Here is a 20162-nt window from a genome sequence, read left to right as displayed (position 1 = left end):
TTTAGAATCTAAAGTTTAGATTACTGCATCCACCACAAGATGGCACTGTACCCAACAGAACAGTCTTACTGCAAGAGACAAAACAGCTCATGTATTCCTCAAACTCAGAGATGGGTCTCCTCAGAAAAAATATGGACAGTCTGTTAAAAAGGCAATCAATGCCGTTCAAGGTAGTACAAAAAGATGTATGTAAAAATGTGCTTTTCTTGCATTCGAATAACAGCCACTTACAATGATTCCTGGTTAGAGATGGTGTGAAAAAGACTCGTTACTATTTTCACAATAAAGAATTTCCCAAAGTTTCAGCAAATAAAACAGGAAACACTAGTTTAATGAAAGGGTCTGGAGCCAGTCTGAATAAAAGCTGCCAGAGAGATCCCTTGGGACAGTGGCAAGTGAGAGATGTTAGTGATTACTATCTTGGACAACAGTTAGGCTCACAGTGGTGAGTTACGTTGTATTGGCCACACTGTACCTTAGCTTGCGTCACTGTAATGCACTACTATAATGCGATGTCTACAATATGGCGGGTGCAGTTTAATGGCATACGACATCCCAACCTACTGCATACTGTGTGTTACTGCAAAACACATGTTAACAGTCACAGTGAAGCAGCATACTTTTCACTGATTGTATGCTTTACTGTATGGGACGCAAAGCATGGATAATCTGCGGCGCCGCTTTCCTATTCAGTTGTGTTGCATTCCTGCTGTTACAGGAAACACAACGTCTTCTCTTAACTTAGCCTAACCGTTTATGGAACAGGACTGGCAGAGAGAAGCCCAGAGGCAGGAGCTGGGACAGTTTGTCTATTCATCCAATCAGCCATGGGGGCAGAGCCATTACCGCACTATTTAATATGGCAACTTGTGTCAACTCACCACACACATAGTGCAATATTGCAGTCTATATACGGGACTCCAGCTCTTTGCCTGGATGGCCTATGCCCAGAGACGGCATTGTAAGTGGACATGCCTGGGTATGCTGAACAGATGCTTTAATGATTCTAGTCAAACCCCTGCTTATATCTACTACTGTAAACCAAAATGTCAGCAACTCAGTTTTGTAGCTCACCATAAACACCTGCATGGTCAGCACTCACATTTCATTAGGAACAATGTGTAACCACGTCTTTGAAGATATAATTCAGGTACACAGCAACCTATTTATAAAATAGATTTGTTCTGTGATGACCGAGTACTTGTTATGAATAAACCTGGCTATTGAAGCAAGTGCTCAAGTACTCAACGGCACCTTCTACATGCAGTTTCGTACCTTGCTTTCTAAAAACATATTTCTATATGTGTTGCCATAAAGGACCAGTGTTTTAAAAGCTGTCAGTTAAAAAAAATAACTAGTTACAGTAATATACACACCGGTACATAATGCACATAAACACACAAGAAAATATTTGGTATGTACTTACATGTACTTTGGGTGTAGGTGGAAGGCCATTACTTATAGGCTTCTGAAACACAAGAGAAAAATAATTTATTTCTGTATGCAGTGAGAAAGCAAATCGCAAAGCTGACAATGAATGTCGGAATGCTTAGATAACAGAAGCTACAAGTAACCTGTAGTGATAGTCAGAGGAATAACCAGAGTGCCACAATGTGTGGGGAAAACCGCAATGCAACCCCATCTGGGCCACAGGAAAACTGAGGTTAGAAACTCCCCATGGCCCTTAAAGGGGAACTTCAGCCTAAACAAACATACTGTCATCAAGTTACATTCGTTATGTTAATTAAAATAGATAGGTAATATAATCTCTTACCCACCCTGTTTTAAAAGAACAGGCAAATGTTTATGATTCATGGGGCTGCCATCTTTGTCATGATGGCAGCCATCTTTTTGGTTGAAAGGAGGTGACAAGGAGCAGGAGATACAGTTCCAACTGTCCTGTGTCCTGATCACCCCTCCCAGCTGCACACGCTAGGCTTCAAATGTCAAATTCAAAATGTAAAAAAAAAAAATTGCACCAAAACAGCAGAACGAGAACAACAAAATCAGAAATCCCATCATGCTTTGCACAGCATCAGGGGAAAAAAGCCCGGGCAGTTTTCTTCTGTGCAGCTAAAAATGAGGCTTGTGTAAGAGAAACAAAGTTCTGATGCTGTGAAACTGTTAAAGAAACACCAGGCCTTTTCAGTGCTGCTGAGTCGATTTTTAGTCCGGAGGTTCACTTTAAAGAGACACTGAAGCGAAAAAAAAAAAATATGATCTAGTGAATTGGTTGTGTACTATGAATAATTACTAGAAGATTAGCAGCAAAGAAAATATTCTCATACTTTTATTTTCAGGTATATAGTGTTTTTTCTAACATTGCATCATTCTATAATATGTGCAGATTACACAACACTTAGCATTCAAAATGAGTCTTTCAGAGCAGTCTGTGAAGTAATGACCTCTCCTCTAGCAGAGAAAAAGTAAACAGTTCAATTACAGTAGAGATAATAAAAGTCAGATAACAGCCCTCTCCACGACTAAGTTAGTCGGAGAGCTTAATAGCTTTTTTGCATAGAGATAACAACTGGAGTTTCTCAACTCTTCCTGTACTGGAAACAATTACACTGATATATCTGATCTTAATGTTTTATTTCTTAGCTGTGCTACACATACAAATCATAATATCATCATTTTTTTTCCGCTTCAGTGTCTCTTTAAACTATCTGAGCAAACTCACAGTTAACATGGGAACACGGAGAAACATGCAGATATAGGATTACTCTGGATTATTCAGGAAAGTGTGGCAAGCAATTTACTGTATTTCTTGTAAGAGATAAATGTGGGTGGGAGAAATAATTTTGAAAGCAAAATAAAATGGTTTCATTTGCTCACACTCTCAACAACCATGCAAGAGGACCTGCCCCGTCTCTTTCTACAATTACACACACAGTCCTCACATGCACATTTTGCAAATATATGAGAAGTAGCAAGGGCAACCCAACCCAACTGTACAACTTGCCATCCTACTCAGTGAAAGTCTTACAGCTAAAATTACCTGGGCACACTAACCTGATTCCTTTAAAGTGAACCTCCAGACTAAAAATCTACTCAGCAGAACTGAAAAGCCTTGGTGTTTTTTCTAACAATTTTTTACAGAATCAGAACTTTGTTTTTCTCATTCAAGCCTCATTTTTAGCTGTACAGAAGAAAACTGCCCGGGCATTTTTCCTCTGCTGCTGTGCAAAACATGATGGGATTTCTGATGTTGTTATTCTCGTTCTGCTGTTTTGGTGCAAATTTGTTGTTTTTTTTATTTTGAATTTAAGATTTGAAGCCTAGCGCGTGCAGCTGGGAGGGGTGATCAGGACACAGGACAGTTGGAACTTTGTCTCATGCTCCCTGTCACCTCCTTTCAACCAAAAAGATGGCTGCCCCCATGCTATCAGAAACATTTGCCTGTTCTTTTAAAACAGGGTGGGTAGGAAATGATATTTTTTATCTATTCTGATTAACATAACTAATGTAACTTAATTACAGTATAATTGTTTAGTCTGAAGTTCCCCTTTAAATCTTTAATCCTTAGTCGAATATTAGTATGAACAATCAGAAATAAATGTTTGGGACCACTAATGGACAAAAATCTCCAAACCAATTCAATCAGATTGACGGGATCGATCTAAAAATCGGATTGATTCCATTAATCTCATCGGATTGGTTAGATCTTTGTCCGTTAGTGGTCCTAAACAAATAATTTCCGGTCGTTCATATGATTAATCAGTCAAACAATCATTCGCTGAATTTTATCTCTAGTGGCCACCTTAAAGGGAAGGTCCAAGCAAAAAAAAATAATGAGTTTAACTTACCTGGGGCTTCTACCAGCCCCATGTAGCCATCCTGTGCCCTTGTAGTCACTCACTGCTGCTCCAGTCCCCCGCTGGCAGCTTTCTGACCTCGGAGGTCAGGGCCACATTGCATACATTTTTACGCATTCCAGCTTGTGCAGGAACAAAAATTTACGCGTTGCACCACTAACGCGTAAAAATGTATGCGTTAATGTTCCTGCACTACCGGGAATGTGTAAAAATGTACGCAATTCGGCCCTGACCTCCGAGGTCAGAAAGCTGCCAGCGGGGGACTGGAGCAGCAGTGAGTGACTACGAGGGCACAGGATGGCTGCATGGGGCTGGTAGAAGCCCCAGGTAAGTGAAACTCATTTTTTTTTTTTGCTTGGACCTTCCCTTTAAGGGCTCTTTCCCACTAGCTGCGATCTGCTTGAAAAAGCGGATCATAGACGTTTTGCCGACTGCGAGTGCACAGCGATTTAAATGCAGTGCTCATTTCCCACTAGTTCCCGGACCTAAATCATCGGCTATACGGTGCAATGCCGATAAATGGAAAAGGCCTGGTGTGCGAACAAAGCGCAATTGTACTTTTTATTATTATTATTTAGTATTTATATAGCGCCGACATATTACGCAGCGCTGTACAGTGTATATATATATCTTGTCACTAACTGTCCCTCAAAGGAGCTCACAATCTAATCCCTACGATTGCCATATGTCTATATTATGTAGTGTAAAGTATAAGTACTGTAGTCTAGGGCCAATTTTAGGGGGAGCCAATTAACTTATCCATATGTTTTTGGAATGTGGGAGGAAACCGGAGTGCCCGGAGGAAACCCACGCAGACACGGAGAGAACATACAAACTCTTTGCAGATAGTGCCCTGGCTGGGATTCGAACCAGGGACCCAGCGCTGCAAGGCGAGAGAGCTAACCACTACGCCACCGTGCTGTACTTGTAGTGAAAAAGGGCCCTTATGGTGGCCATACATGGTATAATTTTTTACATCCAATCTTACCATTTCTATGTAGTGTAAGGGTAAATTAAGTGAATATACTGAAAGAATGATTTAGGCAGTTCCCTTATATTACATAGAAATGGTAAGATTGTATGTAAAAATTGTACCATGTATGACCACCATAGGCTTTCAGCTTCATGAGAGGCAAGTCTGACAGGAACTTGTCAGAACTAAAAGGAATTGTTGTTAGAAGAAAATGGTGAGCTTATGAGTGAAACTGACGGTGAGGTAAGTATGGAATATTCATTTGCGGGTACATCATGTGTTAAATCTGAAATAATTTTACTTGGTTCTGGTTCACTTTAAAATCGATGAAGAACCTCAAGCTTATAACGTCATCCTTGTGGAGCAAGCGATCATTGCAATGCTTCTGATCTGCTGAGAGCAGACTGACATATGTTGAATGCTATCTTGCTGGACTGGAGTTGCAAGTAAAAGCAACATTGTATTTTAAATACCCAGTGCCTGTCTTGTTTTTCTTTTTTTGAAGTTTACTACAAACAGGTGGCCTCCAGGTAATTCTGCTCTCAATGTTCCCATATTCCACTGTGAAGTTCTCAACAACTGAGTTGCACAGACGCCTTGATGTGGTCGATTCTGATGTATATGCAAATACTTAAATGCTGCAATAAATCAATAAATCAGCAGTGTGCATGCTTCCTGCTTTCATTAAAGCAGACATATTGTTAACATTCTGTGTTGACAAATTAGCAGCTCTGCCATGGCAGAGGAGATTCTTAAGCTGACACTGCTGAGGAATTAATAATAATCCTAACATTTTATAGCGTTTTTCTCCTGTTAGACTCAAAGTGCTCAAGAGCTGCAGCCTCTAAGGGGCCACCCTGCAGTGTTAGGAAGTCTTGCCCAAGGACTTCTTACTGAATAGGTACTGACCCTAGCCAAGATTCAAACCCTGGTCTTCCATGTCAGAGCCCTTAACCAGTGCAATAATTAGACAGGCTAAACTCACTAAACACACACAGGGCACATTTCTCAATGTTTTCCTTCTGTCCTGTGCAATTCAGCCTCACTTTAAAGATAGGACAGGGCCTCTTACTGCAGAACTTTGTGTGAGCCATGGATCCCTTTATATTCTGCTTCCATTATTCTTTTACTCACAACCACAGGAAATCAAGTAAAATACAATTTGCTATATTTTATTTATTTAAACCAATAAAAGCTTCAAGAGAATTTCTCCCTCACCGGCAGATCTTTCTTCTCTTTCCTTATAGGTACGCTCAGTGACTTTGAAGTCCGATTATCAGCCTGCTGGGAAAGCGAACTGTCTCGATCTCCATTCACTTGGATTGAGCCCAGCCCATTACCTGTGAAAAAGTACAGATGAGGAGAATTCCTGCTGAGCCTTCTGAAAACACATTCAACGAGCAGCACAAATCCTGCTTTACTGAACACAGAAGAGCAACGCATCCATCTGCGCTGCATGCACTCCGCTTCCTTTCATCACTTTTTTTGGTTTTAAGAAAAGTAATTGAGCACTTAAAGTAAAAAAAAAAAAAAAAAGCCAGAGCCTGTCTTTACCGGTTCTGTCCTAATAATGTGTGTGTGTGCGTGCGTGCGTGTTTTCCTCAAGGTTAAATACTTACCTGATCTTTTGCACTTCAACGAAGCAGTTGATTGCTCTGCCCCCTCAGAATTGGTGGGTTTTATTTTTAAATTTTAGTCAAGGCCACCCCCATCTGCGTTACTGCGGCCCACCCCCTGCCTGGCAGCTGTAACCTAAGTGGTGACTGCCAAGCTGGGGGCGGGCTGCGGCAAAGGAGGCAGAGGTTTCCACTTTGGTAGACTTTGAAACACGGCCGTAACTAAATTCCAGAGGAGAGGAGAATTGGGGGGGGGGGGGGGGGGGGGGGGGCATGATAGGTCCCAAATACATCAGATCAGGTAAGTATTTAACCCTAGTCTTGAAAATTTAGATTTTCTGTACATTATACACTTCTGATGGACTATGAACATAACCTTTATCATCCAAAAAAATCACTGCAGTGTTTTATCACTGGACTTCTTGCATGTACACACTGTCCAGCGCCACAACCTAGAATACTAATGATAATAATTAATACCTAAGAAACCTGGCTTATGGGGTAACCGGGGAGGCGGAGGTCTTGGGGGTACATAAGATGACGGCCTTGCTGGACTCTCTGAAATGGGACATCTCTTTATTGTTCCCTGGTTGTCATCTTCAGACGCGCTGGTTTCTTGTGGTATGAATACCGATTTAGGCTGTAGAAATACAATAAAATATGTATTGGTAATAAAACCAGCAAGAGTAACAATTACGGCAAACTTCACTGCTGCCAGTATCTCAAAGATTCTTAAAAAACAAATGTTATAGAAAACAGAAAGCATTACACTTTTTATCCCACTCTGCTCAGCCAGTCATGGGTGTTATGTAAAGTGTAGGTACCTAGCACCACTAGCGGTGGTCAGCTATGATCCAGGTACAAGCTTCAGCAACTTGGTAGCAAATTCAACTAAATCCAGATCAGGTTTGCAAGAGCAGCCAAGAAAAGTCCATGCCTGTTTGCCCGATGTTGTGCAATAACTATTACACTATACAGTATGTGTTAACACCACTACAACCAAGAATCCATAATATAAGAATCGTAAAGCAATGCTCTTCTCTAAAGCAGGTCATACACACATCAATTTTGTCAAATTTCTGTCTATACAGCTGCTGATAAAGACAGTTTGATCTGGCTAAGCGAAGACAGAACACAGAGAAGTGAATTTCTTCAACTTTATGTGGAATAAACACTTTTCATTGGGTGCTGTACAAAAGTACAATCTCTATTGAACAATATTGTTAATCTATTGATTAACACATCTATGTACTATAAGGGTTAACAGAATGGAAATGGTTTGAACAGACTGTTTAGGTAAGTTCTTATACTACGTAGACAATGGAAAGATTGTACAACAGAGATTGCTAGGTGTATGGCTAGCTTTAGAGAAGAGCCCTGTACACACATGCTGCACTGCTTAGATGGGACACATCAGAAAGGACATGGCTGCCCTGGTAACATTAGTGGGAAAGTAAAGGGCATGCTTACGTCAGTGACATTACAGAGGATAAGGTTGAATCAGGTGAATTAGGCGCTGGCTACACCTGGCGCTCTAATACACTCCAAAGTTAATTGTAGTATATGCCACCAAAGTGGTGTTTTGGGTGCCGGATTATCTATCCAACCGGCTAGTAATTCGGCTAGGAGTTTGGATACTATTAGCTGATTTGTTATTACTAGCCATTAGGCTAATAGTTTGGCTAGCGGATTGTAAAACGGAATCTGAACAGCAGCTATCTTGGGTGGTTTACGTGCCAAAGATCTCTAAAGCCTCATCTACACGGGTAGATGAGGCTGCGACCCGGCGGCTCGATTAGCCGCCGGATCGCCTCTTCCGCGTCCCCGCGCGTGCCCGCCGCGTCCCCGCGCGTGCCCGCCGCATCCCCGCTCGCCGCGCCGTAATTCGATTCCCCGCTCGTCCCCGCCGGCGCCGCTTATCTTCCGCTCGATTCCCTGCCATTGTCCCCTCGCGGGGAGCGAGCAGGGAATCGGCGGAAGCAAGATCCGTCCTGTCGGATCTTATCAATCGAGCCGCATCAGCGGCTCGATTGATAAGGAACATCGCGGCCGCATCTACGTGTGTAGATGCAGCTTTAGGAGGGTTAGTGTAAGATTAAAGCCGCATCTACACGCGTAGATGCGGCCGCGATGTTCCTTATCAATCAAGCCGCTAATGCGGCTCGATTGATAAGATCCGACAGGATGGATCTTGCTTCCGCCGATTCCCTGCTCTCTCCTCGCCAGGGGACAATGGCAGGGAATCGAGCGGAAGATAAACGGCGCCGGCGGGGAATCGAATCCGGCGCACGCGCGGCGAGCGGGGATGCGGTGGGCACGTGCGGGGATGCGGAAGAGGCGATCCGGCGGCTAATCGAGCCAGCCGATTGACACAGCATCTCCCCGTGTAGATGGGGCTTAAAGTACCAGGTAAGTCAATGGTAAAATATTGGTAATGTTATATTACCAATAATTTAACTATCAGCAATAATCGGCACTCAAATGAACAGCGTGTGTGTGTGTGTGGGGTGTCTTTCTTTGGGTAAAAAAATATTATTAGCAATGGCCTTATGTTATCAGGTGACCTGTCAGTAGTAAATCTACAATGGTCTATGCACGGATGCCTCTACTTCTAATCCTGAAACTCTGCACTAAGACAAAAATAAACCATGAAAACATACTGTATAAACCCCATGGCTGCAGCAGTTAAAGTGTAGAAAGATAGGAACTTGAAGAAAATATGATCATTTCCATGGTTTATGCACAACAGGATAGAAGCCAAGGAAAAGGTTGGTTTGCAGATGGGTCCCTGCAGGCAAAAAGCCAGAAACATTCCACAGCGGTACATCAACGCAGCCACTTCTGCATTATCACAGGACATCAGCTGAGTTCCGGCCACACAGGTAATGAGAAGCAGGGAACATTTATCACGCCACAGGCGCGACAGACAGCAAGACGGAGCCCACTTGCTTTTCATCATTACTATGCTTATTTGTCAGCATCTGGTGTGACACGCTCAGATGACAAATGGAAATCCGCTTTAAGAAGACGAGGAGAGAGAAAATATAAAGCTAATTCTGGAGATAAAAGAAGTGCGAAGCGACCGCAGGAATACACTGTGTTATTAGAGCATGCAGGGCCCATCAATAAACCTCCAGATAATGGCCCTCAGTGGGGTCAAGTGATATCATTTATATTAGAGTCTTCTGTAATCAATCTATAGCTTGCCCTGCACTAACTCTTCTGACAGAACAGAAACTGCTTTAATTCCATTTTATAAATGTAATGCCTAACTGCAGGAAGAATGGCGACTACCTCCGACCTGTCCACTACAGAAATGTAAGAAATACATGCACTAGAAATATCTTAAAACTTTACCACCACCAGATAGAGTATCTAAGCCCCAATGTTTACACAAATATAAACAAATAATAAACACTTGGTTCTGTTTCTATTTTTAGAACACACTAACTCTGTATCTCCATCTTGTGGCCAAAAAGTAAAACCACATCCAAATACCCTATTATACACCTTCCCATAGAAAAATGAAATACATTTTCATTATTTTTAAAAACCCTTGGAGGTCAAGTGGTTAAAGGGTACCTGAAATGACAAATCGCATGATGAGATAATGTAAATGTAGTACCAATCCTACTTAGAACTTGCCTGTGTTCCCTTTTTTCACTGTAAGGGTTAATAAACCAGTGCTTTATCTGTACAGTTGAAAACTGTTGGACTGCAGCAGGAGCTGTCCTAAAATCTGGCTAGAAGTCATTAAAGCGGACCTGAACTCAGAGTTTTTTGCTCTAAAAGATAAGCAACAGCAAAAAACCATTTTCTTGTTACAGCTGATAGAAATCCTGCAATACATCTGCAGTGTTTACTTCCTGCTTTCATGGAAGCAAACATAGGGTTAACATAAAGCACTGTGTAAGATGTTGGCGCTATATAAATACTAAATAATAATAATAATAGTAGTAACATCCTGTGTTTACAAATTAGCTGCTCTGCCAAGGCAGCCAGCCGACACAGCTGTATGTATTTAATCACATAACTTGTGGTTCTTGCTGGCGGAAGTTAGGGTAATATGTCCGTGTGCTATGTGAGCACAGTAATATTAATGCTGTTTAAAGAATCAACCCCTTTGTGTGTTATGTCATGCCTGTGCCACAATGTGGGCATAATGCAATACACACTCTGCACACTTAAACATGCACATTATTTTCATAGCATGAAGCATTGCTCTGTAATGTGCTTGTTATTGCACGTTATTCGGAAACACACTGCAGAAAGTGTTACTATAACCTGACTGGTTACAATGCAGAGATGTGAATATACCCATACAATTGTGAAGGCAGCAGAGCCGGATTTACCATAAAGTACTGTATGCACGTGCCTACAGGTGCCTGACGATGGAAAGGAAGTTAACTTCCCGCCTCAAGTGCCTCCCTCCCTCATTCGTTATGCAGGGTCCTGATGCGAGTGTAAATGAGAGGTTACTCGCCCTGCTCTCAACATTCCACTGATGTGCCCTCCCTTCAGTCTGGGGCACCGTTAGCTACTTAATACAGAGGTTCCTCTAGCTACCCAATACTTGGGGGCACCTCTAGCTATTTAATATTGGCAATCTAATACTAAGGGGCACCTGTTGCTACCTATGATGGACAGGGTAAGTAAGGTAGAAGTGACAGCTGGGCCAGCCAGCACACTTGCGGTGCAGTTTGGTGGGGTTTGTAGGTTCATGGAGGCTGAAGTCTAAGGTGCCAGGACATCTGTGCCTATAGGCTCCTGTAAGGTAAATCCGGGCCTGATTGGCAAGGAAATCACATGCGTCAACAGAGTGCGAAATATAGTATAAACTCACCCTTAGCAAACCCAGAATTGTCAGTTTATATCTAGTCTTTTGACTGACATTTATAAACTGGAAATTGATTTGTAACACGTAGTACTGCACTTACAACATCCCCTCAGTCTTCTGTACTACTTTACTGAATATGTCCAACAAACTCTATCTGGTCAAGTTGGCTGCTGTCATTTAATATGACATTCCCTCTCTGAGTCTCTAGATAGCTCTACTTTAGCAGCCTTCCTGACCTGCACCATCCGTCAGTCTGTGACCTGACGTGATAAATTTAGGTCATGCCTGTAATTGGGTTTCAATGCATTGACAGCATCACGTAAAAAAATATATACCATACTAGGAGCTCCGAGTTTATGATTTCTCTGAAAAGGAAAGGATAGAAGCCTTTAGGCAAATGCCTTAAATCCTTACCCTCTATTTCTTACCCTCTATTTCATTTTAATTTTCACGTGAAGGAAAGTCAGTGGTGCGGACAAAGGGGGTGTTCTATGGCTAAAGCTAAATGTATGGCGGATGGTCGGCACATAGTGCTGCAGGCAGTCCGCAATATTCTCTGCTGGACAGGCTGTTAAAGCACATTTTTGTGCTTCATTTGTCCTTAATTCATTAATCTTGCCTTTAAATGTTTGGAGGTAAATAAAAGACGTGGGAGGAGAGGCCGTGCTCGCACGAAACAGCAAGACATGTCAATGCAGCACTGGAAATGGGGGGGAAGAAGCTCTGGCTCTGGGCGGTTTCCATAGCAAGTGCACTGAGCACAACAATGAATTGATGTGGTGATTAGTGGATACTGCTGGGCATCACCGCAAACTGTCACTCCAAGTCCGAGCTCTTCATCTGCTGCCTTTCCAAGACGGCTTGATTAGGATAGGACCTAACTACATCTGTTTTTTTCTGCCTCCAGTTCTTAAAGATATATTTTAGTAAATGCAGTTTTATATTAAAGAAGTAAAATAAACCTGCAATGATTAATATTTTATTAATGAAAACACACACACACATATCAACAACAACAAATAACATTTGTAAAGGGCTTTCTCCCATAGGACTCAAAGCGTATCTATATCGGCTTGGGAGAGCCAGTTCTTAACCTCCTGAGCGGTATGGACGAGCTCAGCTCGTCCATCACCGCCGGAGGCTGCCGCTCAGGCCCTGCTGGGCCGATTTTTATCAAATAAAGTGCAGCACACGCAGCCGGCACTTTGCCAGCCGCGTGTGCTGCCTGATCGCCGCCGCTCTGCGGCGATTCGCCGCGAGCAGCGGCGAAAGAGGGCCCCCCTAGCCGCCTGAGCCCTGCGCAGCCGGAACAAAAAGTTCCGGCCAGCGCTAAGGGCTGGATCGGAGGCGGCTGACGTCAGGACGTCGGCTGACGTCCATGACGTCACTCCGCTCGTCGCCATGGCGACGATCTAAGCAAAACAAGGAAGGCCGCTCATTGCGGCCTTCCTTGTTTATTATGGGCGCCGGAGGCGATCGGAAGAACGCCTCCGGAGCGCCCTCTAGTGGGCTTTCATGCAGCCAACTTTCAGTTGGCTGCATGAAATAGTTTTTTTTTAATTAAAAAAAAACCCTCCCGCAGCCTCCCTGGCGATCTCAATAGAACGCCGGGGAGGTTACCTTCAGAACAATCTACTAAATCTCCTGCAAACTCCAAATCCAGGTGAGCGATAACAGATCAGTGGAGGGATGTAACAATGACCCCTGCAAATGATTGGGTAAAATGAGGGGGGCTGGCCCTACCTCTCTCCACCGACATACAGAATAGTGCAGCAGGCTGTATAAATATATTTACCTGCTCTTGTTGAGTTTTGTCTCCTCCTCCCAGCAGCCACTTGCTGCTCCCTCTGGCTCCTGATTATATTACATGCATCGGGAGTCAGGCATGCAGCAAAGCGAGACTGCAGGGACTTGGGAGAAGACTCGATGGAACAGAAGCACCAGGGGAAAGGGGGGCGGAATCTGCTGCAGTGGTAGTCAGGAGGTGTCGAATGGCGACTTCAAACTCAAATAAATAATGCACTGCAACAAATCATATCGTCTAATGCATGCTTGTCAAAATCTGGCCCTCAGAGCCATTAAATTTGGCCCTCGTGTGGTTTCCACACTTTGCATTATGTGTGGCCCACTCAAGACCACCAGGGAAGCTGCATTGGAGGTGAAATCCCTATAACACCAGTAAAGCCATATGGGAGAGGTAGGGGGAAAGTACTAAACACTAGGCAACTATATAGGGGAGGGTGGGGTTCACTAGACACCAGGGAACTCTATAGGGAAGGGAGGACCACTAGACACCAGGGAACTGTATAGGGGTTGGAGGGGGGCCAATAAACACCAGAGATTTTGATAAGGTGGCCAGTAGACATTGAGGTTGGTCCACGACTTGGTCCCAGTGTTCAATTTTTGCCCACTTTGTATTTGAGTTTGGCACCCTGGTCTAATGGCACAGCATCATACACAGATGTACATATGTGTCTAATGCTGCTACTGCCATAAAAACCTAATGTTTATCACTACGCCTGTCAATAAAAGACTCCACTTAAACAGGTTATCAGAGTAAATCCAGAGACAGCTTTTGCCAATCAAACTAGTACTGTACTACAAAAATATCATAATATCCACGTCTTGTTTGTAAATTAACTTACAGTCAATATAATATAAAGATACAAAAAAAGAAGTAAAATAATATATGATACTGCTGTGGACTACAATAAGATGCAAATATTTCTGACCTGAATGTGTATGCAATGTGGAACAGGGCCAGTCAAATTAAAGAGGAACTTCAGTGAAAATAATGTAATAAAAATGCTTCATTTTTACAATAATTATGTATAAATGATTTAGTCAGTGTTTGCTTATTGTAAAAGCTTTCCTCTACCTGATTTACATTCTGACATTTATCACATGGTGACATTTTTACTGCTGGCAGGTGATGTCACTGGAAGTAGCTGCTGCTTGCTTTTTTGGCAGTTGGAAACAGCTGTAAACAGCTATTTCCCACAATGCAAAGAGGTTCACAGGCAGGACACTGCCAGGACCATGGTCCTCACAGTTTCCTGTGGGAGGGGTTTCACCACAATATCAGTTATACAGAGCCCCCTGATGATCCGTTTGTGAAAAGGAATAGATTTCTCATGTAAAAGGGGGTATCAGCTACTGATTGGGATGAAGTTCAATTTTTGGTCAAGGTTTCTCTTTAACTTACTGTCACTGACTGGTCCAACCGCAAACTGCATGCAAGCCGATTTACTGTATATACTCGAATATAAGCCTAGAAATTTAGGTCTGATTCACCTCATAAAAGTATAGGGGTCAACTTATACATGAGTCACGGGCAACACTGAGCACATTGAGTAATGTGTGTACTAATAGTTACATTCCCATTTGCAGCAATTTACCGTGTGGTAAGTAATACTTTGAGGAAAGAAAATACAAAGAAAAACTCAGGTCTGAAAGTCCTGGCCACAACAATTAACAAGGAAAGGGGCAGAGGGGGAAATACTGGGCTGCATAAAAGGGAGTGAATAATTGCAGCACTTGGGGGCCTGGAGGAGGTATTCACTGCACTTAAGGGACAGGAGGGGTTGGTTAATGGCTGCAATACTGTATGCAGTGCCATCATTAACCCCTCTTGAGCCCCAAGAGCAGCCATTAACTTTGCCGAGTAGACTTATACTTAAGTCACTTAAAAATTCCAGCTTAAGAGGGTTGAATATTGGAGTCGACTTATACACCAGGTCGACTTGTATTCGAGTAGATACTGTATTTAACATTTAAAATGGATAGCCACTCATTCATAGCTCACCTGAAGTGAGAAGGATAAATAGGCTGCCATATGTATTTCCTTTTAAACAATATCAGTGGCCTGGCTGTCCTGCTGACCATCTGCCTCTAATACTTTTACCCAGAGACCCTGAACAAGCATGCAGGTCTGTTTCTGTCTGAAGTGTGACTGGATTAGCCACCTGCTTATTTTAGGTGGGAGATTCAAACACTAATGCAGCAAAGAATATCAGCAGCAAAGTCAGGTAGCTGGTATTGTTTAAAAGTAAATAAATATGGCAGCCACCCTGTGCTGCTCACTTTAGGTGTACTTTAATGGTGGTCGCTAAAGCAGGAATATCACATATCAAAATTGGAGTACTAACCTTTGGCGGTAATGGTGGTGGCACCTTAGGCTTTATCGTAGAGCTGGAAAAGTAAGGAAAGTATACAGAATTAATTCAATACCTAAATATGAGATCCCAGACTAACTGTGTTCCTTTCAGATCCAGACCTGGTAACAATGCAAAAATCCAGAGGGGTGCTGAAGGTACATAAGCAAATAACAAAACTACTGTGCTTTCAGAGTTTTAGATCGTTTTAGGAAGCCATCAGATCACAGCCGGATCTAGTAACAGGTCACTGTAGCACCCTGATGGAGGAGAGGGACATCTACACACAACTATGAAATTCAATAGGCAAGGATCAAATAAAAAGTGTGGGTGCTTAATGTAACCATAGAGATGACAAGCCAGTCATATAATCATGTCATGGTTTTATGTCAATGTGTGTTCCAATGTGCTCTTGGGCAATTACTCTTAAGGGACTAAATGAAAGTACAATAGACATATAAGAAGCCATTTGGTAAACATACTGAAGAGTTGAAGGACTATTTTGGCTCATTATTAATCTACCAAATGCAGGGCTTGTCACCAGGGAGTAACTACACCCATAGCAGACCATGGCACATATGCAATTAACTTTATATCCTGATCCTAGGAAATAACTTTTCAACTTCTGTTTAAAATACTTTTTCAATTGAAAAGTACTGAAAATTTTAAAAAAGTAGGAGAAAAAAGTACCTTAAAAAAATCATTTTGAGTATTTTCTTGCTTTCTGGTGGTGTAAAGAGAATTTTATTGACAAGGTGTAAAAATATCTCCTAGGAGAAAACTCTCCTATGGCCCTTATGCAATTAACTTTTCTCCTTAGTTTTCTCCCAGGAGATATTTTTCATCTTCTCTTTTCAAAAACTTTTAAGCACTCTGCAGTTGAAAAAGTACCAACAATTGTTGAAAAAGTACTATCAAAATAATTTTTAGTATTTCCTTGCTTGCTGGTGGCTTGAAAAGCATTTTATTGATAAAGTGTGAAAATATCATTTGGGAGAAAACTCAGGAGAAAAGTTCTTGTATAGGAGGCCATGGGCCATATGCAATTCAGTTTTTCTCCTGAGTTTTCTCCTAGGTTATAGTTTAAGTCACCATCAAGCAAGAAAATACTCAAAATACATGTGACAGTACTTTTTCACCAATTTTTGGGCACTTTTTCAATTGTAAAATGCTGAACATTTAGTTTACAGAGAAGATGAAAATTATATCCTAGGAGGTAACTCAGGTGAAAAAAATAATTGCATATGGGCCCATGTGTCTGCTGCTTGGAGCCCATAACAATTACCCATAAAGCCTTGGTGAAGACTTAAGCTATACAATTGCTGTCTCAAAAGCATACACATGAAAGGTACCATTTTATACAATGGAGAGCAATTACAGCTATAGCAGGTTATCCTTTATTTCAGTATAATAGTGACTAAATGCATAAATAAGTATTATGACATTTCTTGATGGGTGAAACCGAGTTGTAATTTTAAACCCGATGAGGTAAAGTTTTCCTCTGAGCATAGGTCATACAATTCCATCGTTGGCAGAAGAAAGGACACAATGTAATGGTTTGGCGAGGAAATGTGACATTTAAGATCGATGTGCCCTTACGAAATGACTCCAGGGTAAGAGAGCTCCCAAAGCATTCCCTGTGTTTCTTCTGGTGGAGACAAGTCTTATTAATCTTCAGCCACACTGATACAAAGAGTTCTCCCTCTGCTCAAATTTTCAAACTGAAACATTGCTTCTAGAGTTCAGGGTTTCTCTTTGTGTGATTGTGAACACTGTTGACTTTTTCAATACAGATAAATCTACAGCTATGGAGGATGTAACCACAGCACCTGCTCCAATGCTTGTTCATGGACTAAAACATATTCAGTAATTAGAAAAAAAATCCCAGACTTTACAGTGTATCTTAGGACTTCTAACAGTGATCGATACGGGATAAAATTGTGCATAAAATTGTGTATATTAACACGATGTACAATACATGTGATATATATACATATCTTTAGAGTAAAAAGCACCATTTTGGAAAAACATCAAATGTAAAATACCGGTGTACAGATACAAACAAGATATACATGTTTCATAGAGTAAAATACACGGGAAATTACTTTTTTCCTATGTATCTAGAAGTTACTGTTGATATTTTTAATTTAAAGGACCACTATCAAAATTCAATTAAACTGCCGCGCTCTCCATTCCTGTAATCACAAAAGACAGACTCCGCATAGGGTAATATCGTTCAGTCCTGCTTTTCACACTATTCCACCACCTCCAAATCACTCGTGCTCTGTGCTCCCCAGGTGGTAAATCATCTGTCTCCCTCACCCCCTGTTCATATATGCTCACCATATTCTCTCCACCTCAGTTGTCAGGTGGGTCTCACACATATCACAAACACTTGCTCCCGATCCTCTCTACCTCAGCTGCCAGGCGGGTTTTATGGATATCACAAGACCTTGTTCCTGCAGGGGAAAGATCTCTGCATAGGGTAGTATAGTTCAAGCTGCAGTACAGTTATATACTCCCGCCTCTGTATCCACACCTGTAACAAGTGCCAGTCCACCGCAATGTGTGCCAAACTGCTTACCAGATGTATCCCACCTCTTTACTAGGTGGAAACAGCGCTTTCTGTTATTCCAATCAGCAACACGATCCTCAGTAGTTTGTAAAAACCTCTTATAGGGACTTTGATTTATTTTCTCCGTTAAAATCAATCATAAAACATAAAAAGAGAAGAAGGAAGCATACATAGCGTAATACTGTTGACACTGCTTCTGTGCGCAATGTAGAATCTCACTTACGCGTTCAGAAGCACTCTGCACGTATTAAATACAATTGCCTGCCAATGCCCATCCGTCTGGCTCCCGGGTTTGTGTCTACCACACTCGCGTTCTCCCGTTGCCGCCGCCTCCTCCTTCAGTCGCAGGGTTCACTTGCGTGCGCCTCTAGCTTGACCGGCCGGTCCGTGCGCTGTCCTCACGACGTCAGATGCTTAGCTCCGCCCTACGCGCGTTTCGTCCTCACGCCAGACTCAGGGAGCCAGACGGATGGGCATTGGCAGCCAATTGTATTTAATACGTGCAGAGTGCTTCTGAACGCGTAAGTGAGATTCTACATTGCGCACAGAAGTAGTGTCAACAGTATTACGCTATGTATGCTTCCTTCTTCTCTTTTTATGTTTTATGATTGATTTTAACGGAGAAAATAAATCAAAGTCCCTATAAGAGGTTTTTACAAACTACTGAGGATCGTGTTGCTGATTGGAATAACAGAAAGCGCTGTTTCCACCTAGTAAAGAGGTGGGATACATCTGGTAAGCAGTTTGGCACACATTGCGGTGGACTGGCACTTGTTACAGGTGTGGATACAGAGGCGGGAGTATATAACTGTACTGCAGCTTGAACTATACTACCCTATGCAGAGATCTTTCCCCTGCAGGAACAAGGTCTTGTGATATCCATAAAACCCGCCTGGCAGCTGAGGTAGAGAGGATCGGGAGCAAGTGTTTGTGATATGTGTGAGACCCACCTGACAACTGAGGTGGAGAGAATCTGGTGAGCATATATGAACAGGGGGTGAGGGAGACAGATGATTTACCACCTGGGGAGCACAGAGCACGAGTGATTTGGAGGTGGTGGAATAGTGTGAAAAGCAGGACTGAACGATATTACCCTATGCAGAGTCTGTCTTTTGTGATTACAGGAATGGAGAGCGCGGCAGTTTAATTGAATTTTGTTATCCAAGAACTGGACTTTCTGCAGCGAACCCATCTCTGACTGTTGACTGTATGAAGTGGTAATCAGTGTATGAACTTTGGCGCACTGTTTTTCTGAATAAATAAAGGACCACTATCGCAAAAAAAGTAGGCAGTTAAAATCTGACAGACCCGACAGGTTTTTGGCCAGTCCATCTCCTCACAGGGTATTCTCAGGGTTTTCATTGTTTTCAACAGCATTTCCTGAATAGCAGTTTACCTGCCAAAATAGTAAGATACCAGCCAGCCTCCCTAATCACTTGCACACTATTTTGATTGCAACTGCCATCAAGAAATTCTGTTGAAAACAAAGAAAACCCTGAGAATTCACCATGAGGAGATGGACTGGCCCAAAACCTGTCAGTTCTATCAGATTTTAACTGCCTACTTTTTCCACGATAGTGGTCCTTTAATGGCTCTGAATGTCTTACTGAAAGATACTATTCTGGAAGTTGGGCTGTGTGCCACTGCTGTCCACAAAATACTTTTAAATAAAATCCTGCAATCCCCTATGAGGAGATGGACTAGTCCAAAGATTCTTAATCAGAGGTTCAACGCTGTCGGATTAACACTAATAACTGCAAGTGAAAAATACATCTTACAGTTTTGTTTTGTTTTGTTTTTTTACAGTGGTCCTATCCTAATCTAAAAAAAACCCAACATTTTTTATGGCAGTTTTTTTATGAAATGGGCGGGATTTTATAATATGTCTTTGTCTGCACCAGGTGAGGAGATTTCCCTTCAGTCCCCAAGACAGATCAGTAAGTTGGATAGAATATCCATCATGGAAGATAAATATTGCCAGCTTTTACTGGAAGAGGTGGCACACTGGGAGAACCTCGCCCACCTCTTGGTAAGATGGCAACTATAAAAGCATGGAATGCAATGTCAACATCATGTCACAAAGAGAAGAGATAGAGGCAAACCCACACTGGGGGCACAGATATTAACTAACAGAGATTCTATCGATTTCAACAGAATCAAGCAGAGCTCCTCTTTATTAAAGGGAATCT

At 42.2% G+C, this 20162-nt stretch overlaps 1 protein-coding gene across 6 annotated transcripts in view; it reads right to left on the bottom strand.

Annotated features, from left to right (window-relative positions):
• Positions 1-20162, bottom strand: part of MAP4K3 (mitogen-activated protein kinase kinase kinase kinase 3) — a 391382-nt gene that overhangs the window by 49042 nt on the left and 322178 nt on the right. For all 6 annotated transcript variants that reach the window (XM_068232153.1, XM_068232154.1, XM_068232156.1 and 3 more), the window contains 4 exons: positions 15393-15435; positions 6888-7047; positions 6010-6131; positions 1427-1468 (listed from right to left, as the gene is read on the bottom strand). In XM_068232153.1, coding sequence (XP_068088254.1) covers positions 1427-1468; positions 6010-6131; positions 6888-7047; positions 15393-15435 — 367 coding nt within the window. The remainder of the gene's footprint in view (positions 1-1426; positions 1469-6009; positions 6132-6887; positions 7048-15392; positions 15436-20162) is intronic.

The sequence above is a fragment of the Hyperolius riggenbachi genome, chromosome 4 (assembly GCF_040937935.1).
Source record: "Hyperolius riggenbachi isolate aHypRig1 chromosome 4, aHypRig1.pri, whole genome shotgun sequence".
In the NCBI taxonomy this organism is placed as follows: domain Eukaryota; kingdom Metazoa; phylum Chordata; class Amphibia; order Anura; family Hyperoliidae; genus Hyperolius; species Hyperolius riggenbachi.
The sequence above is the reverse complement of the archived record's forward strand: the minus strand, read 5'-3'. Positions and strand labels throughout refer to the sequence as shown.